This window comes from Rhyacophila brunnea, unplaced genomic scaffold (genome assembly GCF_057557595.1).
Source record: "Rhyacophila brunnea isolate RB1 unplaced genomic scaffold, BYU_Rbru_1.0 scaffold_4, whole genome shotgun sequence".
NCBI lineage: Eukaryota > Metazoa > Arthropoda > Insecta > Trichoptera > Rhyacophilidae > Rhyacophila > Rhyacophila brunnea.
The window spans coordinates 54,831,299-54,855,261 of record NW_028233068.1 but is presented as its reverse complement, the minus strand read 5'-3'; the positions used below and the strand labels follow the sequence as shown (position 1 = coordinate 54,855,261).

General features: G+C 28.9%; 1 protein-coding gene across 3 annotated transcripts in view; it reads right to left on the bottom strand.

Moving 5' to 3' along the window:
- cher (filamin A protein cher) overlaps window positions 1–23,963 on the bottom strand; it is a 100,983-nt gene that overhangs the window by 47,215 nt on the left and 29,805 nt on the right. For 2 of the 3 annotated variants that reach the window (XM_085954418.1, XM_085954419.1), the window contains exon 2: window positions 16,679–16,790. Coding sequence is in view for 1 of the 3 variants with exons in the window: in XM_085954416.1 (XP_085810542.1) it covers window positions 11,986–12,106 (121 nt within the window). In the remaining 2 variants the exon portion in view is untranslated. Of the gene's footprint in view, window positions 1–11,985; window positions 12,201–14,433; window positions 14,673–16,678; window positions 16,791–23,963 lie in introns of those variants that run through there. The other variant, XM_085954416.1, reaches the window with a different exon arrangement.

The following is a 23,963-nucleotide window of genomic DNA, read 5'->3' as shown; positions in this document are numbered from 1 at the left end:
AATAAGTATTAACGAAAAAGTGTGCACAATTTTGTCGGATCGCCCAAAGCATACCAAAACTATTATGGTTTGGTTAGGTAGGTTTTAATTGATTTTTTTTTTAAATTAATCAACTCTATCTGTAAATTGTAGTCTTAGTTCAATAAAAACAAATAAGTATAACTGACAAAGTTTAATATGCACTATTTATGTCGGATCTTAACAGCCTACCTCCACCCTTCGTCACTGCTGTCTAATATATTGTGTTATTTTCAAGTGAATTAATTAATTACCTGATTAATTATTTCGTTAATTAAAACTTTAATGTAAATGTCCGGGTACTTTATTAAAAACATTACAATTTCTTTCAGTTAGTTACTCTAAGGAACCGATAGTTTTATACCAACAATATGGACGGTTTATCTAACTCGTTAATAATAACAGCTTATGTTTACAATATAATAAATAACACAGTTCTAAGCGAATGAAACGATCGTCGTATATTTTGTTAAGTTGTATATATAAAACAAAATCGGTCCTACGGGAAGTTTTAGACGACGGTTAACATAATTTATTCCTACTTCTATCAAATTGCACTCATAGCTCAAGCTTGTGGACGCAGCTGTTCCGAAACGTCCATTTCTTTGCTAAAATTACTCTAGATACCTATGGAAAAGGAGGGCACTATATTATATTAAAATCTGTTCTTATTATTGATCCGAGAATATCGTAGTAAAAGAAAAAAGAAACAAATTTTATTTAGCTATCATTAATGACAGTGTCATTAATGACATTTTTTCTTTTGTAAAAATGGATATCTAATAAATTAACCATACAAACAATTATGTTCACCCTTTTAAACAATAACGTCATGTTAAAAATTCACTACAATCTTTGACGTTAATTAAATATGTAACGTTTATTTAAACCTCTCCCAACTAATTTTCAAGAAAATTTATCAGATACTTTAGGAATCAGCTTATAGTTAATAATATATGTAATAGTAACTTATTTTTAATATATCGGTAGGTATACGAAATATATAATCATTATACAGATTCTAAATGATCTGATGATTGTAGCAGCATTTTCACTCATTAACAATATATATACCAAACACATAATATAATACTAAATTCCGAATGGTGACAGAACCAATGATAATTTTGCTAGGTACGCTCTTTTAATATAATATTCGCACGTTCGTTCACAAAAAAAAACAATATGACGTAGATGTGGCGCGAAAGCTTTTGCATTGTTACGAGAAACAATGGTGAGTGGGCAAGACAAAAACTCGATCCGGGATTCAAATCATTTAATTATTAGTATTATCTAAATAATTATGTTTCTATATTTTCGACACAAAAACAAATAATATAATGTTAATATGTTGATAAATTGATTAGTAAGAGAATTTTTAAAATTTCATCTTTACTATTGAAGATTTTCGTTATATTCAAAAGGCATCTGGAAAAATCTTTAAATAAAAACACCAAACCCCAAGTCAGTATGTATTAAATTAGGCTTTATAATTATTATGAATTATTCTATATAAATGTCGTATTAAATTTCTCGTTTTCCTTAATAAATATTATCTATTTAAGATTAAGTTTTAGAAATTTGATTGTCATTAATGTATCATAGCTCACGTCGGAGTAGTGCTAAATTGCACGTTGCAGCGGTGGCTGCTTGTTAAACTCATGTGCCTTTTAAACATCATAATACCTATGTCATTTTTAATGCTTAGGGACCTAATAGTTCGACCATATATCTAACAATAATTCCTTGCAAAAAATACACAATATGTTTTCTGTCTAGGACTAATAACGGTAATTTACTTTTCTTTTTTTCTGTTATCGAAAACTTTAACGTTAGCCAGTTAAAGAATATTTTGTTGAAATAAAACGATTATTTATAAATATATGAAATATTGTATATACGATGTGAGTAGGTATAGCCTGAAACAAAACTGCAAAATGAATAAAAAAAATCTGTTTCAAAACCATTATATTTTGGCCTAATACATAGGCCAATTAATGATTTAATTAAGTTTCACCAATGATGGATTATTATAATTTAAAAAAATGTATAATATAATATTTAAAAGTCTTGGTTGAGAAATTCAAAATAAATATGTTAAAATGTTAGTTATTAAAAGTATTAGTACTTAATATATTAAAAAACGTGTAAAAAATGGTTAGTTATGCAAGTGGGTGGGCACACTAATTATAATCAAATTAATTACAAGTCGCAGCATTTTATTTTTCTATGCCCGTCATATCATATAAGCATTGGTGTTTGTCTTCATTTTACGACCCTAGTTTCAAGTTTAAAACTAATATTAAAATAACATAATACCAAGGTTGCATACCACCAAAAAATATTTCGTGCGTCATATTATAAGAATGTTACAGGAAGATGTCAGAAGTAATTTATATAATATGTGACACGAACAGCATATATTTAAAATACGTAATATAAAGAGTGAAATAAAAAAATGTATAAAATTAAATGAAAATAATAGAATAATAATAATATAATAGAATAATTTGTAGGAACTGTTACATACATGTACATGGATTAAATAAGTGGACAGGTTATATGTATTTAAAAAATGAATACTATCTACTGAGGGTATTTGCTAGAAATTTGATATACTTACAATAATCTTGTACACTTCCAAATGTAACGCCTAGTGTGGAGTAGTGCTAGAATGCCCTTGTTTGAATCAGGGGATATGGATTTAAGTAGTAATAATCACAGGATGTTTTAGATGGAATAGGTAAGGCGATTAGCTAAAAAACATTCTAAAAAGAATATTACTTCTACTATGTGGAGGCACATATACTCCGCTTAGGAGCGAAGATGGTTTTTATTACACTTTCATATTCACCAGTTCTTGTGATCGTGTTTCGCTCTCATCATATTCAAACGTCATATACATATATAATTCAGTGGTGAAGGGTGGAGATGGGCTGTGGAGATTCAACATAAATATAACACACTAAACTTTGTCAGTAATATTTATTTGTTTTCATGGAATTAAGAATACAGATTGTAAGATGGTTATTAAAATTCGATAAAGACGAAATTACGATAGATTGGAATTTTAAAAAAAAATCTAATATCTATCTATTATGGTTTGCTTTAAAGCTTAAAAATTAATCAATATTATATTCAATTTGTATTCTTAGCTCAATGAAAATAAATAAGTATGACTGGCATAGTTTAGGATGTACTCCACAGATTACTTTTCGCCCCTGATATAATATATAGTGTATTATATAGCTACTATAATTATTATTATAGGCATAAAAATAGCCTGGAAATGTTGAATGGTCATACAAAATTATTATTGGTACATGATTATGAAGATTAAAGAAAGAGGATTAGTGGACATGAAAATACTAATATATTGTTGTAAAACTTAATGTTTGCTTGCATGAAAACAAGGTCGTGAAAAATACGTTTAAGATTGTAAGATTGTATCTTTAGTTTCGGTTTGAAAAAAAACGGAGGATGTTTATTTTACAAAAATGATAAGCACACGCACACATAATTTTCAGATGTCCCAAATAGATCTGTGCCTAAATTAGCCTCAGTTGCATTCAATGCATGGCCGTTGGTCGAAATTTCACGCACTGCGTTTACGTTTTATTGAATGGTGAATTGATAGACAAATGATACGATATACTCACTACACCAAATTAATCATTATGGTGATTGAAAAATACAACAGCTGTTGCTTAGTCATTAAAATATGGAATTTTGCGTAAATTTAAATTATTTGAATGGCATTATTTATTAAAATAAAACACAATATTATTTAATACCTGTTTAATTTGAACAACAGTGTTGTTAATTTACGTATAAACGTACGAAACCGCTTATAATCACCATCTAATTATTATGTTTTTAATCAGTATAATCCATTTTACAACGTTTTTATTAGCTCGTATTCTTATTTGTCCGGTGGTTGTTTGTCCGGTACAAATCTTGCAATCGATTTTAACTAACTTCCCGACTAGCTAGACGTTTGAAACTTTTAGAACATGTCAGAACACGATGCTAATGCATTCTTTTAATACTTTTAGCCATCTTTAGGTAGAATTGAATCCACTATTATTGGTTGCTAAGTTGGTTGTCCTAGCAACTAAATTATTAATATATACGTGCGTTACTATGGAAATCAAAATGACATTTCAGTATTCTATATTTCTTTGATTGTTTTTTATTTACTTCATATCAAGTACAAGTTTGAGCAAATTGAGCATAATAATTCAACAGAAAATTTAAAAACGTTGTAGTTATGTAAAAAGTTCTTTTTATCTTGTAATTATTTTAATATTATTCCATTCAATATTTATTTTATTGTTTTTTTTATTAATATTTAGTTATCACTATGTAAAATAGGAAGAACAAGTCAATTATGTAAGGGGTAGAAATTCATACAAATTATATGAAATATATAACTTAATTTTGAATTGAAAAAGTTAAGTATGTAGGTATAACTAGGTACTATTTTCAGGCATTGGACACAAGTTAAAATATTTAAAGTGAAGTAAATATATGAAATTCAATAATTATTTTTTTATTCATAGCATAAGGGGTATTTTTAGATTGGTCCCTATATCTTTGTATAATTATTAGTGGAACTCACAGAAAATAGGAAAGCTAAATTGTATTAATTTATTTACAAATTCATTACTAACCGTGGTGTATGATAGTACAATTAAATTCACTACCAAATCGCTAGACACCACACGACATTTGATGACATAAGGGCCATTAATGGGAAAAACTAAGAAATATGTACTTATATAATTATTTACAGATTTCGGTAACATTTTATTTATCAATATTTAAAAATAAAAATACTTTCAAAGCGTCATATTCTCCATTACCAATTTTATTACGTTCGCGTAGCACTTTGAACATTTTGTTTTTATTATTCTGTGCGACACATTAATTCGAAAGTTAGAACACGTTAAAATGTCATAGATGCATTCTGGTAGCAGTTTAAAGTCGCTGAATTTATAGAGGGCAGGCCCCCGAATCGAATCTGTGTATGGAATCCGGCAAAGTCTCCCACTTGGCAGAAATATTAAATTTGTCATTTGATGAGTAAAAATACACCAAATTACAAGAGACAGAAATATTCTGACAGGTGTGTGCTGCTTTAATAGCTCTGCATTTGAAGGGAAATATTAATATTATTGAGTATGTGTTTATATAATATTAACTTGTGGGTAAGTAGGTGAGTACTGTAAATTAATAGTACCAAACCTATTTACTGATTATTATTTTACGAAGTTAATTTTAGATACCTAATTAGATGAGTGTACACCTGTCGCTGTAAGAAAGAAGGTTATTAGATAAATATTTTGAAAACTTTAATTTTACAGATACTTTAAATAAAAATATCGTTTACACATATTTTTAACAATGTACCGTCTTTAGTTTTGCATGTGTAATAATTTGTTTTTTCAATTTGTGTATGAGTCAGAGTATGGATTTAATAGGTTGAGCAAGTGGCTGCCATCCATTTCTCGTAAAAACAAAATCTGTTAATACAAACCTCTACTCTGTGGAAGCCCATATTATGATCTTATGAGGATCGGACATGGTTGAATAATAATAGTTTACTCGAAATTCTTTCCCAATATAACGATGACCCATTATTGAACATTATTGAAAATACTCGTAAAATGAGCTCTTGTCGGTTTTGTACAGAAACAATTCGAAAAAAATAATTAAGATACCTTGAGAGCCAAAAAACCCATATGAAATTTTACAAAGTTTCAAACAAAACCAGTTTTGTACAGATTAATTTCGAATTGTTTCCATTTAAAACTGGCGTAACCATACGTTTCAATTTAGAATAGATAAATTCTGACATTTATTCTTTAAAAACTTGTAAAATCGTGTGTATTGTAAAATATTAAAAATATTAAAACACGATTATCTCAAAACTATGTTTTTTGAGTTGTAACTGCTTAATACTGGGTCATCGATAATATATCTAATTATATCCTTAGTTCGAATTGATTTTAAATTAAATTTTGATTGAGATAAAATAACGTGTGTAAAAAGATTTCAATTTTTGTGGTTATTTCGTTGATACAAGTATATTGTTATCTGTTGTCTCTGTGGGGCTTATGAGGCTTAACTATCCATTCTCTTAAGTGACTAGAAAATTGTTTGATAACATTTGTATACTCATAGTCATAAACCTCCACATACAAAAAAAAACAGTTTTTCATGTGACGTCATATTCCCATATCTTTACTGTTTATAAGAATAATATATAATATCGTGGTAAGCAGCGATTTTGTTTGATTTAAAAGGGGTCTCAAAAGAGTTCAAACCAGTTAAACAATAAGTAAATTAGATATACAAAATTCTTAAAAAAATACATATTACTCGAATATTTAGTGTAAATGGTTATCAAATGAGTAGTATATAGATTTTTAAAACGATACAGCAGTATTTTTTTCTGATTACCACCAAATTGACATTTGTGTTCAGTATTGTTTGGAAAATCATTATGGAACGAAACACAGTTGTACAGCGTATGCAAATTGTTAACATGTATTATAACGATAATGAATCTATTTGATCTACGTTTCGGGCATTACGTGAAATTTATGGTCAAAATAACCAACCTACAGCGCTTACTATTTGTAATTTAATTGAAAAATTCGAGTCAAATGGTAATGATTGTGATGTTAAACATCCAACTCGTCAAAAACATAAACGTACTGTTGAAAATATCAATGTTGTGAATCAAAGTGTGGATAAAAATCCAGAACATTTAATTACACGTCGTTCTCACAAACTTGGACTTTCTGTCGACACAATAATATAGAATATTCGGTACTGTTCGGTTATCAAGAATACAGCGGAAAACACATTTTTAAAATACCCGATATACTGGATTATTTGTTAGTTTGGGTTAGTTTAGGTTAGGTTAGGTTAGGTTTGGTTAGGTTAACCTAACAAATAATCCAGTTTATCGGCTATTTTAAAAATGTGTTTTCCGCTGTATTCCTGATAACCGAACAGTACCGAATATTCTTCATAAAGATTAGCATTTAAAGGCGTATAACATACAGTTAATACAATAACTCAAACCGAATTACTATTTGGTGTGTCAAAATTTTGCTGATTGGGTTTTATACCAACTTGAAACAAACCAATTATATCATAAAATAATTACTTTTAATGACATGGTGTGATTGTAGGAAAGAAATATTTAAATATTTTTAATAGGTTTATGGTTTTTTTAAACTTTTTATCGTGGGGGGCATCAAAATCAGTGCATCAGACCTCCATGTCCCTAAACCGGACATCGATCATGGAATACATGTCAAAGGTTACTTTTCTTATGCTTGTGGGTAGGGAATTTTCCGAAGCCTATATCATAATATGTTTGCAATATCTACATATACCTACAAATATTTGAGTATGATAAACCTACGGGAAATAGTTATTACAAGTGCGTCAATGGTAGAGATGAGATGTTTATTTTCAGTCGAGGCAAACTGTAAACAGAATGGCATGCCTCGCACATTACTCGATTCCAAAATATTTGGGTACATAAGCACCAACTCCAAAAATACATAAGAATTTTGGGGGATGCATGGATAAATTTGACATAATATACCTACTTACATACCTAGACCCATTGTAAAGTATTTTCTTGTAGCGATATGAAAGTAAAATAAAAAATTGAAGGTCATTATTTTCTGTATTTTATATTTGTTAGAAAGTATCGTGAAAATCTTGAATATAAATAAAAAGGATTTAAAGTTATACACATTTATATTTGTATAAAAATCGATGTTTTTAAAAATAAATATAAAAAAATATCAAAACAATTAGTCAACAATCTAAACGTTAAAAAATTGAAAACTTAAGAAGTAAACTAAATTTTAATAATAAATATGACCAAAAATTATATTGTATTTTTTTTTAAAGTTTATCTTTGACTTCAGATTTATATTTATTAATTAAAAGTTGAAATTGTAAATTATCAAAAAAAAAAAAATATCAAATTGCAAGCTTCGTTTTTTTTTGCCGCTAGGTTCTCTGTTGGCATAAGAATCCTCCTTAATTACATTAATTGTTAATAATGTATGGTTGATTATGAATCTCGAATAAAGTTAAATTAAACCTCACGGCCATTTTTCCAATATCAGTCGTAGAAAATGTAAGTTATTTTTGACCGTTTAAACTAATTTAAAGCTTTTATCGTTTTATTTATAAATTTGTATGATAAGTGTACTTAATTAAAAAACTTTTTACGTTTTCATAAAGAAAAACGACAATCCTATGTAACCCCAATATCCCCAATGCGATAATATGTTTCCCTACCTACCCGCTTGTCGCCAAGTTAGATTAACACGCATAAAAATATATTTTGGGATCCAATCGTTGAAAAAAATCAACGACCGGATTATTCAATTCGATATAATATTCTGCACCTGACTGGCGCCCGTGAGTCACGTAGATTTCGAATTTTCCTGTGGCGCCGAGAGGAAAAGGATTTTGTTCGAGAAAATTAAATTGGACTTCCGAATTACAACTGTTGTGAAGTTATTACCCTCAGTCATAACTATTCGTACGCGGAGTTACTGAGAATTGTTATTTTGAAGAAAATTAGACATTTATTTAATTGTGGTACCTGTCAAATTCATAGTGGACATGCATTGTATTATACGTCTGCGGATAGTATACATAACGAATACCTAAGGTAACTGCCACTCTTGAAACTCATTCCCGAGGTAAAACAAAAATACATGGACATTGTATATGACCATGTTAAATGTTGGGAAATAATTTCGTTACAATTTTTGGACAGTTTGTATAGTACAATGTTCAATGTTTACCGATCTGTTGTAGCTCAGTCTGGACTAGGTATTGCATTCATTGTAGAACAATCATTAAAATTAAAAATGTGGCTACGATGGCTTCCTATATCTCTCAGGAGTATTTGAGAAATATTAGAAAATTTAATTGAAATCTACACAAATAATTAGCCTTGTATATTAATTATTTCAGAATGTTAGTGGGTTTAAAATTACAATTATGATATTTTTTGTCATACCATAGATGAATTGATTAGTGTAATAGAATCAAATGATACGTATTTGTAGTATGTATCTTCTTCTTTCGACCATGTCCGATCCTAATAGGATCATATGGGTCTCCACAGAGTAGAGGTTTGTAATAACAGATTTTGTTTTTTTACGATAAATAGATGTCAGCCACTTGCTCAACCTATTAGGTCTATACCCCGACACACACAAATTGAAAAACAATATGTGTACTTGCAGTATCTAAGCAGTGAAATAAAAAAGAATTATTTAAAAATTATTACTACATTTTAGTGATTTCCTGGAATTGACCGCCGCAAATAATTTAGAATGTTTACTCTATGTTTGCTATATTGCTCTGGAATGGATTCAAAGAAAGATTCAACGGTGCATTTCATTTAGTTGGGTGTTAACTCAAATTATTCAAAATTTTAAAACAGACATTTCAATACGTAACGACAAGTGAAGTGATCAATACGCAATTGTTGTTTTTGTTATTTGTTTTGCTGTCATAATGATTATTAAGTAGGCTTCAAAGTCTCACACGGCATACCTACAATATTTTTTTGAATAAGCTTGCTCGTACAATTTCCCATGCTGTAAATTGTACGCTGCAACCAAAAGAAACGTGATTACTATCTATAGCTATTATTTAGCTGGTAGCTCTTTCTCTAGTTGTATTGGTACATTAAATTTAAATTGTCAACACAATTTTCAAAGCTATAAAAACATCTTAATGTTTTTTAGACGATATAAGTCTTCACAAGTCATTTCTAATTATAATAATTATAAAACACGCGTCTATAAGTTTTACTGCATTATAAAATTACATGCGTTTAATTATTAAAATATATTATCTTTCATAAAAATGCCGATTAACAAAATGTCTTCAAAATAATTGGCTTTATTTCAAGATAATAATATCAGAAACAACAAAATTCTAAGATATTTAATTAAATGTTAATGACATGCGGCTGATTTTAAATTTAAAACTACTATATTATCAATATTTATTCGAAATTGTCAAAAGTAAGCGCGCGTGGAGTTAAATAATGTATTGCCTATATTAAAAAAACATAATATATAGCTGAATTAAGCTCGGAAATATATCACCTAGCCAGTTAGCAAATTCCATTATTTTTCGTCAACCTCTGCCAAAAGAATCAAAAGGAATATTTGAAAAATGTCTATCTTCTGCAACTCTGATCACAAATCAACTAATTGTGGCATATTTGTCACAACTTCTCTTGAGAATTTTTTTATTTTTATTATTTAATTATGCTCACCTGCCATTTTTTAAATATCTCAATAATTATATAAAATATCAATCAATCGTCATAAGTTCTGCAGATTTTCATCAAGTCTTTTTCCTGGCCACCGTGGCCTAATCTTTTACCAAAAAATTCAATGTCATTATTTGAGTGAGAATTTACTTGGTACCTACTTATAATCTTCATCAACAATCTGTTAATACAAACCTCTACTCTGTGGAGGCCCATATGATCCTATTAGGATTGGACATGGTCGGAAAAAAAAACTTATAATAATGTAATAGTTTTGGTGTTTAGATCATATAACATAGAAAAAGTTATCGCTAAAAAGTAGGTTTGTCACAAAATTCGATGTACCCATTTATAAAATTATTATAATTTACTATATCAAAATTTCTGACCACTCTAAGAACATAATAATATGTGATATATTATATAGCAGTGGCGAAGGGTGGAGGTAGGCTGTTAAGATCCGCCATAAATAGTGCCCACTAAACTTTGTCAGTCACACGTATTTATTTTCTTAGAAAAAGATTACAACTTTGCGAAACCAAGCCATAATAAATACTAGTCAAAAAAACACTTGTCTATCTATAAAATATCTGAAATTATGCAATTAAATCATATACAGCTTTGGATATTTTATAGTTTGGTTTAGGCAGGGATTAATAAATTTAAAAAAATGAACCAACAATATGTGTAGTATTATGTATTCTTAATCCAAACAAATAAGTATAAATGAAATGGTGTACACAATTTCGTTGTACCGCCCAAAGTAGATATACCAAAACTATTATGGTTTGGTTAGGTAGGGTTAAATTGATTTTTAAAAACTAACCAACTCTATACGTGAACTGTAGTCTTAGTTCAATAAAAACAAATACGTATGACTAAAAAAGTTTAATGTGCACTATTTATGGTGGATCTTAATAGTCTACCTCCACCCTTCGCTACTGGTATAGGGTTTTTTTTTGTATAAAAATAAAGTATATAAGTAATATTTTTAACAACATAAAAATATGCAAATTTACACAACAATGAAATACACATTAGGGTATTGCCCATAACACAATAGTTTAGATTAACTACAATTGTATAATAATAGAATCTATTTTTCTTCTTCTAGGTTGTTAGGGACCACCTCGAAATTCTATCATTTTCTGAGAGATTAAGACTTCTATTACAAATTATAATAAATAAAATAAATTTCAAAATATTCGGTCTCACATCCAACTAAAAATCATCAATCGAAACTATCGCAATATAGACATCTACAGAAGAGCAATTGAAATATCAATTGGAAGATTAGCGGAGACGCAAACCGGACACCGTAAAACTTTTCCATCTGTGTTTTCTATGCCGTTTCTCGCTACTACTTCAGATCAAAAGACTCGATACCGCTAATTGGTCGCAAGATACATTTTCCGAGAAACACGATGAAATTAGTAAGAAGTGACATCTAGCGCTCTATTAATTTATTAGAATGTTAATTTTATTTAAAATATCAGCGCTTGAAGAGTATTTTATTATAATTTTTAACCGATTTTGTTCAATGTGTCGTTTATATTTTATATAGTTCATAAAATAATCAATGAAAGTAATAAATTGCAATATTGTGTTTTTATATCACTTCTTACCCCAAACTGGAGGTCTGGTGTACGATCGTCTCCTTCCTTCTCCATCTTCCACGTGGATGGTGACCAGCAACATGTCGTCCTGACATGATAGGTCTATTGCTACATCACACGGTCTACTCATCTCTTTTCACTTATTTTTAAACAAAATAACAATATGCTAGTTTTCGACAATTGTATTTATTATATTGTTTTATTGTTTCAAGTCATTATGAACACTGCACAATTTAAGATTTATATGTTAAAAAAAAACTACTTATGTATTTTTTTTTTAATAATACAAACTACTTAAGTAAGTAGGTATACGATATCGTTAGGTACATCAATAATACAACCACGTAATTTTATTTATACTGTTTTTGAGAATATGTTATTTTTAAAACATAATGGTTATACGTAGTAGATAATTCATAACTAAATGGGAACCCTCATATAAGACTTTGAAAATGTAGATATCTTCATAACTCACTATATTCTGCAGCTAGATATCTATTATTACCTAATTACTGATAATAACACCAACATCTAGTTCTTGCTTACTTTTTTACATGCTCAGGATACATACCTAAATATTGACATGGTGACAGGGTATCAATTCAATATAGTCAAGTGCACTGTTAGTTCTAGTATAAATTGAAATATCTCAAAAAGTCAAAATCTAAATTATCTGCTCGAATTGTGATGATATCCATGGCCATTTGAAGAGCTTTATATTTTTTACATTTTTTGGAAAGGTTTTTTTATACATTACAATACAATATTTTTGATAATTAATATATTATTTAGTTTATATTACAGATCTAAAGGGTAGTTAAGTGTTATTTTATATATTATATTAACTAGATATATGACAGAAATACAAATTACTGAAAATGTTCAAACTTTATAAAGAAAAGTATAAATCTAAATACATTAAAAAAATAATAGTTATGATATTAAAAAGATAAACCTACTAGGTATAAACTATAAAATGAGCGTTTGCTGAATATAATTTTATTATGTACCTTATTAAATAGATACTTAGTTGTTTTTTTATGATTATTTTTATTTTTTGAAAGAGATTTTTTGAATAAATTTATATTTTTGTTTTTATTGAATAACATAATATTAAGTGTATGTACCTAATCTTAAAATCCGTGATGCATTTCAATATATGTTTTGTAATGTTCAACACAATATATTAAAGGAAATCTATTTTTGTAAGGTAGGTAGGTAAATGTATAGAATTTATTTTTCTATGCATTTTTCACATTTCTCACATCTAGTTTTCTTTATAGCGGGATATTAATCTAAGCTTCGTATTTATAGAATATTTTATGAAAGATGATCATTCTTAATATACGAAAATAAATTCTAATCGCATTTCATTGTTTATCTAAAGACAAATAATCATTAAAATTTTTAAATGAAATCCAAAACGTTTTACAAAAAAGATCGTTATTATAAATATATGTAGGTATATCTTGGAGATAATAATATTATCCTGTATGGAAATAAATAAAATTATCTAAAATGAGAAGGAAGGTATAATAATATGTTATTGCATATACATATTAAATAAATAAAAAAATATACATAATACGTTTATCGAGTCGCGGTCTTCTTCCTAAAACCAAACTATAATCTATTTTAATTCATAAACCAACGTTACAAACTAGAATTTACATAGATCTAAAATTCTTTCATTATGTCTGTCTCACTCGTCAAGTTTGTACGAGTGAGACAATTTGATATAATACCTACTCCGAAAAAAAGCTTTTCTATCATTCAAGAGAGCTTTTACGACCAGTATCTATATTTTATCGTAGAGTTTCATACACATTTTGTTTTTGTTCTCATATTTATACACTTTTGATATTGTTCTTGGAATGTTGTTTATATATTGAATACAAACCATATGTGTTGTCTTATCAATATTAAATCATAACATTTTTTTACTTAGTTATAGTAATATTAATTTAATATTATTAAAGAAATGCATCGCTTTTCGACATTTTAGTCATAAAAATAATTTAATAATAAGCAACGTTATCATAATATGGGATCAAATCGTATAAATACTACACTTTGAATATCTATAGATAAGACCTATTTGCCAAACTATTTTCTTATACATATTAAATTTATTATAACAAAAAAACTGTTCGTAAAACACTGGACCTCTCAAATATGCGCAACACTAAAGTCTTGTTCGATGTTCAAAAATAAAAATCAAAATGGCCACCGTTTCCTGTGAGACTTAACCTGAAATCCCATTGCAGAATGAATTGACGTTTCATGTATTTAAAAAAAACATAACTCGTATTGAAGCAATGTGTAGTAAATATGATTATTTTGGTGAGGACATACTATTATTATCTTTCACTTTTATTAACTTTTAATTGAAATTTATTGACTTTTAAAGTTTATTTGTAGCTTCGAACGATGTAAACAAATAGTTGAGAAAATCACCTGGCACAAAACACTTTTGTATTTTAATTAGTTACTGCGTTGTCTAATATTGCGTTTATTCGTTTATCTTTTTGCGGTGTCACTGTTGAATTTTTAAAAATAGAACTCATTAAATTTCCATTTTCTTTTATGATAATTTTGTCAAATGCAAATGGCGGACAATGTCAGAAAGCGCGCGTTTTTGTGCGGCGGGATTTTTCGCGATTCGTCGGCATAGCGTCGCGCGCCCGCTCGTGTATTTTGTGTTTTTATTTCTCTCAATTTCTTTCCTACATGTTCATTCTAAAAATATGCGACGCGACTTATGAACGGGGGACGTGGCTATCGTGCTCGGTGGCAACTGTTTGACAGAACATCGACCGTCTAGCAATTTAGGTATAATGTGTTCGTGAAAATTCCACAAGTTTATCGATTTCGTAAACAAATAATCAATTGGACGCATTGAAAACGCGTAAATTATGATCGATCAGTGCCAAAAAATCGTTAAAAATAACTCCCTATGGTAAAGTTATGTAATCGATTTGTAAAGCTAACTTTTCAAATAAGTGTTGTTTTTGTATCATTAGGTTTTCATTTGAGTTAAACAATTTAAAAATCCACATGACTTAGGTATGGTTATTATTTAGATTTTAAAGGAAATTCAAAATTCAAACATATTGGCTAATGAATACTGTTGTGGACATAGTTGACTATAAAAAACGATGGGTTTGAAACAAAGTTATTTTTTTAATACGCTAAAGACGCGCCCAGCGCGTAACGATTAGGTGGCCATTCGATATAATTAGCATGCTATATAAATGTGGTAATTAAAAAGTAATTATCTAGTCAGCAGTCAATGTGTTAAGTAATTGTGTGATTTACGTTGACAGCCGTTTCGGGCTATAACACCATTTTCGGAACGGTTGACTGTAGTAGTTATAGTTGACCATTCCAAAGATGGGTTTATAGCTCCAAACGGCTGTCAATGTAAATGACTCAAATATGGTAGAATTTCAAAAAGATACTTTGTTTGAAAACCATTATAATGAAGTAAAAGTCTACTACGTCAACGCCAGTTCAATATAATATATAAAATGTAAATATATATCGTAAAAATTCTATTCATTCTAAAGAATATTATATATATCAATAAAAGATACTTATGCACCTAGGTACCTATTTATACATGGACCTATTCAATAATTAATTGACGTCTTGACTACTTCATTTCTATTTGAAGAAATATAAAAAAGCTTCATAAGATGACAGAATAATTAAAATGCGATTGGACACTAATGATAATTCACAAATAATAAATCATCAACATGATTTGATTAATTAATTTCATTGATTTTTTTTCACAAATTATTCGTATTAAAACTATTATAGTGTTTTTGAAACGATGAAAAGAGCTAAGTAATTGGAATAAATCAAGTGACTATTTATTAGTAATATATTATTACTAAAAAATAATAACTAGTTTTCGTGGAAAAACGCGGTTATAAAATAATATAGATAACATTTTGTTTATAAAAGAGGTGAAAGATTTGGTTGTTTCAACAAACAGTAAGTTTATGAGAAGTAATAATTAACGACGTGTAGTGAAAAAAATAAGCCATCTATGATGTTTTTTAAAATGTGGAGATTCAGTACACTAAAAATTGATTTTTTTTAAAATAAATACTTTTGATCCGTAGCTGGAAATGCGTAGCAGTGTGTGAGAACACCGTGTAGTTTATTTTAAAATCTCGCGAAACGATCAGCATGATCTTGAAAATAACGACTATTTGACTTCTTTTAACAAGAAATAACATTCGGAAATATTTTACAACATACATAGGTATTATGTTACATTTGCAAAATATTCATCTGACCTTTGCGTAGAAACCATAATATCGAAGGTGTAACACTACCACAATGTATCAATGGAACAATTCATGAAACTTATGGAAATTGACAAAGATGTGAGGTTTATTATTAAAAGCTTATACAGTGAAAAAATATTTTCTAATGACAAAATTTATAGTCTTTTATAATTGAAAGTTGTTTTTCTATTTAATGTTATGTACCTATTTAGTGTTTTATGTTTACCAGTAAGTTGTATAGCTATAGAACACGTAACTACTATTGTACTTGAGTACATACTTACTCGTTTAAGTAGGTAGATACATGTAATTGTCATCATATTCAGACCATCTGCAAATTATTTCTATTTAGAAAAATGCAAGTAAATAAATTTATAAAAAAAATAAAATGTCGATCTTACCTTCTCAGTAAACGTTAGAATTGGAGGGTGAGTTTTAGCAGTTTAGTGTAACTGCACTTTCCAAATATGCCGATATCAATTATCAGCCAAATTAGGGAAAGTTCACTCAAGGCTGAAAAAAAAATGGAAAATCAACATTACTACAAAACAATATTTTTCCTAAAGCTTATTTACCTATATTTAAATAAGTAATTGTCCATATTATAATAATATGAACTACATTTGTATTAAATATATGCTTTTATCAGTTGTCACGTACCTACCTAATTATCCGCCGATCGAAATGATAAAAAAAACTAATTTTTGGAATACAATTTTAAGATAATAATTATTTTTGGCAGCATAGACTACTATTTTCGTGTTTTACGGAACCACAATTGTCTATCATAGTACTGTAAAAAGTTGCTCATATACGGGTCCCTTCATAATTTATAATATTGAATTTTACTGAGTAAATGAATTAATATATATATTTTTTTGAATGCTCATATTCATAGGACATAGATAATCACCACTATTAACATTATCTTTTAATAAATCTCTTAAATAAGGCATTTGAAGTTTTTTTTAAAACTGGGTAAGTATATATTATGTAAATGTGTTTTAATTATTGCTAGTTTTAACGTACCTACCTAAGTAATAGATGTGTGGCTTCACTACATATTATATAAGTGCAGTTGGTTCCTTTTCTTATTGATATTGAAAAAAAATACCAAAAATAATATAAATTTAAACTTATAATATTTACAATAATATCTTATTCAAGCATTTCCTTCATATACCTACAGCGACATCTATAACTTGGCCGGGTGAAACTTATTTGTATTCGTTTCGTGAAAAGCTCTTAGATTCTGGTTTGAAACTTTGATGAAAATGAGGAAACTTCGAACAGTGAACTATTGTAGAACCGAATACTTCGCAGTTTTTTCTATTGATTTGTTGAATTTATATTTTTAATCAATCATTCAAGCTATAAGTAAATATTTTAACACGATGTGATATTGACAAATTATTAATATAATGTATTAGTTAACGCTTGATTTTTTTAGAATATTCATTTTGTTGCCTTACTCAATAGTATTTATAATACTATATTGAGATACACAAATAAATATTTCAGTTTCATAATGATGATTAGATTTTTAGTACTGTATTTTTTTAGACGTTAACCATTTTGGTTGTCACAATACGTTTAACAAAATAATACTTGTGATAACTACATAATTTAAATTAATAACAAATTTTCCTCGTTAATTTATAATATACGTATAAAGATTATTTAACTGTTTTCAGAATATTTAAATATCCGTTCAATTATCTACTTACAAAAAAATATCGTTCAATGCTTGTTATTGACTGTGTAAATATTTAATTTTTAAACAATTAATCGCAAAGCACACACTAGAGCAGTTTTTTAAGCAATTTTTCGGACACTTAAAAAAGTCTAACAGCATTATCATTAGAGAAAACACAGTTTTTTTAATATTTCAAGGTTGTTAATTTTTCTATTTCAATATACAATCTTGATTCTTTTCCAACTAATTGACTGTTTAGCTGGTATACTAAGCTTTTAAGATCCTTTGAAATCGTTTCTACGACGATTTAATATATCGTGAAGCAATAATCGTTACAGGGAATGCGATCACTTATTTTAAGCTTGTAATGATGTATTAGAATTTATTAAAGAACTTCAATATAATAATAAATGATCTGTCTATAAACGATCTATCGGTGTATTCTAACATAAAATCATATTCATTTAGCTTAGCCTTTGGCCACAGACTTCATTAATGTAATATTCTAGATATTTGTATATCATTAATTTAACAGGTCTTATTTTGGTTACTCTCTAATCTGTACGTATATTTTGTAAAATCTAAGTTAATGTATTTTTTATTGATCATTGAAACAATCAATCAATCACATTGAAAAAATTGGTTATATTTTATCAGTAGAGTTTTAAAATTTGTTATTAAACTTTAAATAAAAGTATTCTTTCGAAGAGAGTAAGTTTGTGCTTTATATTCTATTAAATAAATTTGTATTTGTGGTGAATACCATTGTTTTTTTTTTTTTTTTTAAATAAAACAACTTTAACTAAATAGTTTACCAACTAAAGATCAGAAGCATATTCGTTTACATAATAATTTGACATTAGAGAACCGAAAAGGTTTACCAACAAACGTACATAAACGTACCGTACCGTCAGTGACGTCCCTAAACAAAATGCCGCCCCTAGGCAACCACAGAATGCCGCTTCACTTTGTATACAGTATTTTTTAATCATCCTTTCATAACTCCAATATCTAAGAAATATGTTGTTTTGATACATTAGGTATTGACAAAATATATACATATATATAAAACATTTTTTTTGATGTTGGTAATACAGTGGCTTCTTACACATCGCGAACCCGACAAAAAAAATACACTCCTGTTAAACCTTTTATGTTAATTAATATATTTTGTTTCTAACCAGTGAGTAGATTTTTTTAATGGACAATAATTTCGTTATAACTAAGTTTAGGTAGCTCTTTCTATATATGAAATGATTCTCCTCGATTTGCCGCCCTTCGAGTAACTGCCGCCACGAAGCGACGCTCAATCTGCCTACCCCCACGGGACGTCACTGCGTACCGTTATTTATTAGGTAGTGAATAAAATGGCGAATCTGTATTTATCAAGAAAAGTAGATTAGTATAAAGTAGATTAGATAGTAGAAATACTGGACCTATTATAATAAATTAATATGCATAGGTACCGATATAACTATTATATTTTGGAATCAAAGTCCTATTGGTTTATATAAATGTGTATTTTGTATGTGTTATCTAATCAATCAATTTAATGGATCCGTACGTATTATATCCGTATGTATGCTTAGAAGACAAAAAAATCAATATGATCGCAATCTATATTTTCATAATAATTATGACAATTAGCATATTGTAAAATAAATTGAATACCCTGTACTTATATCTGAGAAGTCTCTTGCGTGTAATGATTTAACTTGAGAATTATTAGACAGCATATTTTGTCATAGATTATAATATATTATAAGATTCTTTTATACTCCCAGCACATTTTTCGAGACAATGTTTGACGAGGTGCCAAGAAAAACTTAGCATGCTGAGAACGCGGTCACGCACAATTTAGTGATTAGCTGATAGCGCTTATTATATTATTAAATTTCATCTTTGTGATACCATCACTTTATTTATTTATAAGAAACCAGTTAAAAATGTATTTTTAGTTTTCTTAAAAAATCTTATAAGTGCTTATCTATCAAAATAATTAAAAATAGCAAATTTGTTACTTGATTTGTTAATTTGATTGTAATATATGTTTAACTTTAAAAGTAACTGTCTATGAAAGTATAACTGTTGACATAAAGATGTATTTTATGGTATGACTGCATTATTTGATTAAATATTTAACTATTAATGTTTGTAATTTCTGTATTTTCTACCTACTGATTGATTTATTCCATTTACCTACTCAAAATTTTTTTTTTTATTAAACGTTATCCATAGAAATAAATAAAAAATGTAGGTATATATTTATTGAACCCTCGTTTTATGATCGCGACCATACCTAAAGCCTCAATTACATTGAGCTTCTTTACGAGCTGTTTATTGGCGAATTTACAATCTGCCTGTAAAGTCGCCCAGTGTAATCATCGAATAAGCAGGTTGTAAACACTCTACCGAGAAAAGTTGAAAGCCGGTCAACTTTACACGCTACACGCCGGCGTGTGGGCCTACTGCGTCTGCTCAGTAGTGCGCAGTACCAACCTCCCGGTAAAAAAACGAACTACGTTCCGTCAAAATAGTCGCTGACTTGTGGCTTCTCAGCGAATGGAAAGTTTTGTGTGTAATCATTAAATCGCAGTAGCTGAATCGCCTGCTTTTAAATTCGCCAATAAACAGCTCGTAAAGAAGCTCAATGTAATTGAGGCAAGGGGGGACATGCTCGTCGAAGGTCAAAATTGAGTTTTTATTGTATTTTCAAACCATGATCCTGGACACTCCTTAAACGTTGTAGATAATCTATTTATATAATTTTGAAGCTTTATTATCCTTTATAGTTATTTTAAACATTTGATGACTTCATAAAGTATTTTTGTTACATAAAATAGTATTCTTTTAAACCTCTCGCTCTAATGTTTTAGAATATAGTCATATTTCGGTACATAACTGTGCAGTGGCGTTAAGATTTTTTACATTTATTAATTTTTAGACGCATTTATAAAACCATTAGTATAATTTATTACGAGATAATTTTTGTAAAATATTCACGATAAAAAATTATATTGATAATCTCTGTGATCCCAAATTTGACAAGAATTAGGCATTATATTATTCAAAAATCGGCAAGATTAACACATTTGAAGATAATTCTAAAGATACTTATTATAAGCTATGTCTTTGACCATTCAAGTGTGATAAACATCTTATGAATAATGATTGCTTTATAATAATTATTGACCTAAGAATAAGGTAGTGTATTTTTGAAATACGCCATTTCTTTTGTCATTCCCCAGTGGTTAAGCTACAACATACGGCCGTAGCCATAAATTGTCAAACTATAATTAAAATAAGGAGTAAAATGATGTTAACGCGCGTGTTTGAACATGTACCTAACCGAATTTTTTTTTTTTTTTTTAAACGGTACATGTTCAAACATGAGCGTCAATATCATTTTACTCCCTACTTCAATTACAGTTTGTCAATTTATGGCTACGGCCGTATGTTGTAGCTTAACCACTGGGGAATGACAAAAGAAATAGCGTATTTCAAAAAAACACTACTTTATTCTTAGGTCAATAATTATTATAAAGCAATCATTATTCATAAGATCTTTATCACACTTGAATGGTCAAAGACATAGCTTATAATAAGTATCTTTAGAATCATCTTCAAATGTGTTAATCTTGCCGATTTTTTGAATAATATAATGCCTAACTCTTGTCAAATTTGGGATCACAGAGATTATCAATATAATTTTTTATCGTGAATATTTTACAAAAATTATCTCGTAATAAATTATACTAATGGTTTTATAAATGCGTCTAAAAATTAATAAATGTAAAAAATCTTAACACCACTGCACAGTTATGTACCGAAATATGACTATATTCTAAAACATTAGAGCGAGAGGTTTAAAAGAATACTATTTTATGTAACAAAAATACTTTATGCAGTCATCAAATGTTTAAAATAACTATAAAGGATAACAAGGCTTCAAAATTATATAAATAGATTATCTACAACGTTTAAGGAGTGTCCAGGATCATGGTTTGAAAATACAATAAAAACTCAATTTTGACCTACGACGAGCACGTGGGCCGTTAACGTAAAATACAAACGTAAATTATTTTTTTTAAATAACGAATACCGCGTAAGCAAATTTAATATGTAAAAAACTGCAGCAGATACTTACAGGGATAAGGAATACTAAAAACAATATCGCATGAGTTAAACTTAATGTGACAGTACTCGCTTGTGGGTTGTGTAGTAGGCACCTTTGTCGTTTATAGACGATTCGTATGAATATTCTCGAGGGAAAAAAGGCTCGACTGGGGTTGTTAAATAATTAAATTTTTAATCTACTATTTCTACAATCATCACTAATCATTAGGTATTTATATAAAACATTAAAACTACAATAATAATTTATTTATGACACCTAGATTTTTTTTGTTACGGATGAGTGTTATATAAATATTTCTACATTATTTTCTTTTACCGGAACCGGAAGATTGAATAGATAGAATAAGATTGGAGAGTGAATATCTTTGATCCCATTATCATTGACATTTATTTGTGTTAAGTAAGTGTAATATGTTTAACGCCCACGACGGCCGAGCGGTTACGCGCAAGGCTTATAATGTCGTAGGTCCCGGATTCTAATCACGAGTCTGGCATTCACACGTTATTTTTCAATGTGTATTTGGATCCAGAGTATGGACCGGAGCTAGTGACTAACACACATTTATCTTAAAATCAAAGATCTGTTAATATAACCCCCACTCTATGAAGGCCAATATGGTCGTCTTTGGATCTAACATGAGAAAACGTGGTTTTAAAATCGTGGTTAACCCAGAATTCTTTCAAGCTAATTTGAATAATTTTGACTTTGACTACATTACTTTATTCAGTTGGTAATGACAGAATATATTATATTTCATCTATAAACAAATTACCTACAAACTGAGTAGTTTATAATATATCGTATGAAGGTAAATACTTACAATTTTTGCTTAGGTACATAACGGAATATATATGCCTCCACAAAGTAAATGATATCTTGACAAACAATTTTTACAGGTAATAGATATCACCCATTCGCTCAATATGCTCTAAATCCTAACAAATATTGTGAATTTGAGCTAGCAGTAGGATTCAACACCGTAACCAACTGTGTAACTAGTAATCGTTCTACCCAGTATTACACCACGAGTATTATGATCTTGTATGAATACGGTTTAACATTTTATTTATTTTCGCTTATGGGGAAAAAGTTGAAAAACTGTCTGCTAATATTCGAAAAAAAGATTCGTTATTTGCAGACAAAGAGTAATATTTGGAGAGGAAAATGAAAATGGAGTGTAGCGTATAATATGACACAAACTCTAAATATATGAAGAATTTAGTGAACCCAATATAATCTAAGGCCCGTTTCAGACGGGACACAGGTGTCGCGTTCGTATATAATAAGGAGGCCTTTGTATTCGAATAGAGGAGCATTTGTATTATGTTTATGAACGCCCAAGAGCCAATGAGTCAACGCTTGTCCGGTACACTTTTTCGTCGGCCGCTACATTGTCAAGCCGCCAATACACTTGTTTTTATTACCGCAGCCAGTTTTATGTTCTAATTTATAATGCAAAATTATGCGATGACTCACTAGCTCTGGGGCGTTAATAAACATAATACAAAGGGCCCTTTATTCGAATACAAAGGCCTCCTATAATATATCGAGCGCGACACCGGTGTCCCGTCTGAAACGGGCCTTAACGTTGTTCCGACTAAAATTGCTTAGTTATGTCTAATTAATGAACATGCACATAAATCACCACGGATTTTTTAATGCAAAAACGTCTGTTCGGAGAAGAGTTAGAAGGCCCAAGTCGCGATGGTTGGATGGAGTAACAACGATGCTTAAGTAAGCTATCAGCGATTCAGATTGCAGGAGGATAACGGAATGAAGACGGCAAGTAGAGAAGACTAAGTCCTACCACAGGATGTTACACTATGAAAGATGATGATGATTTACATATATA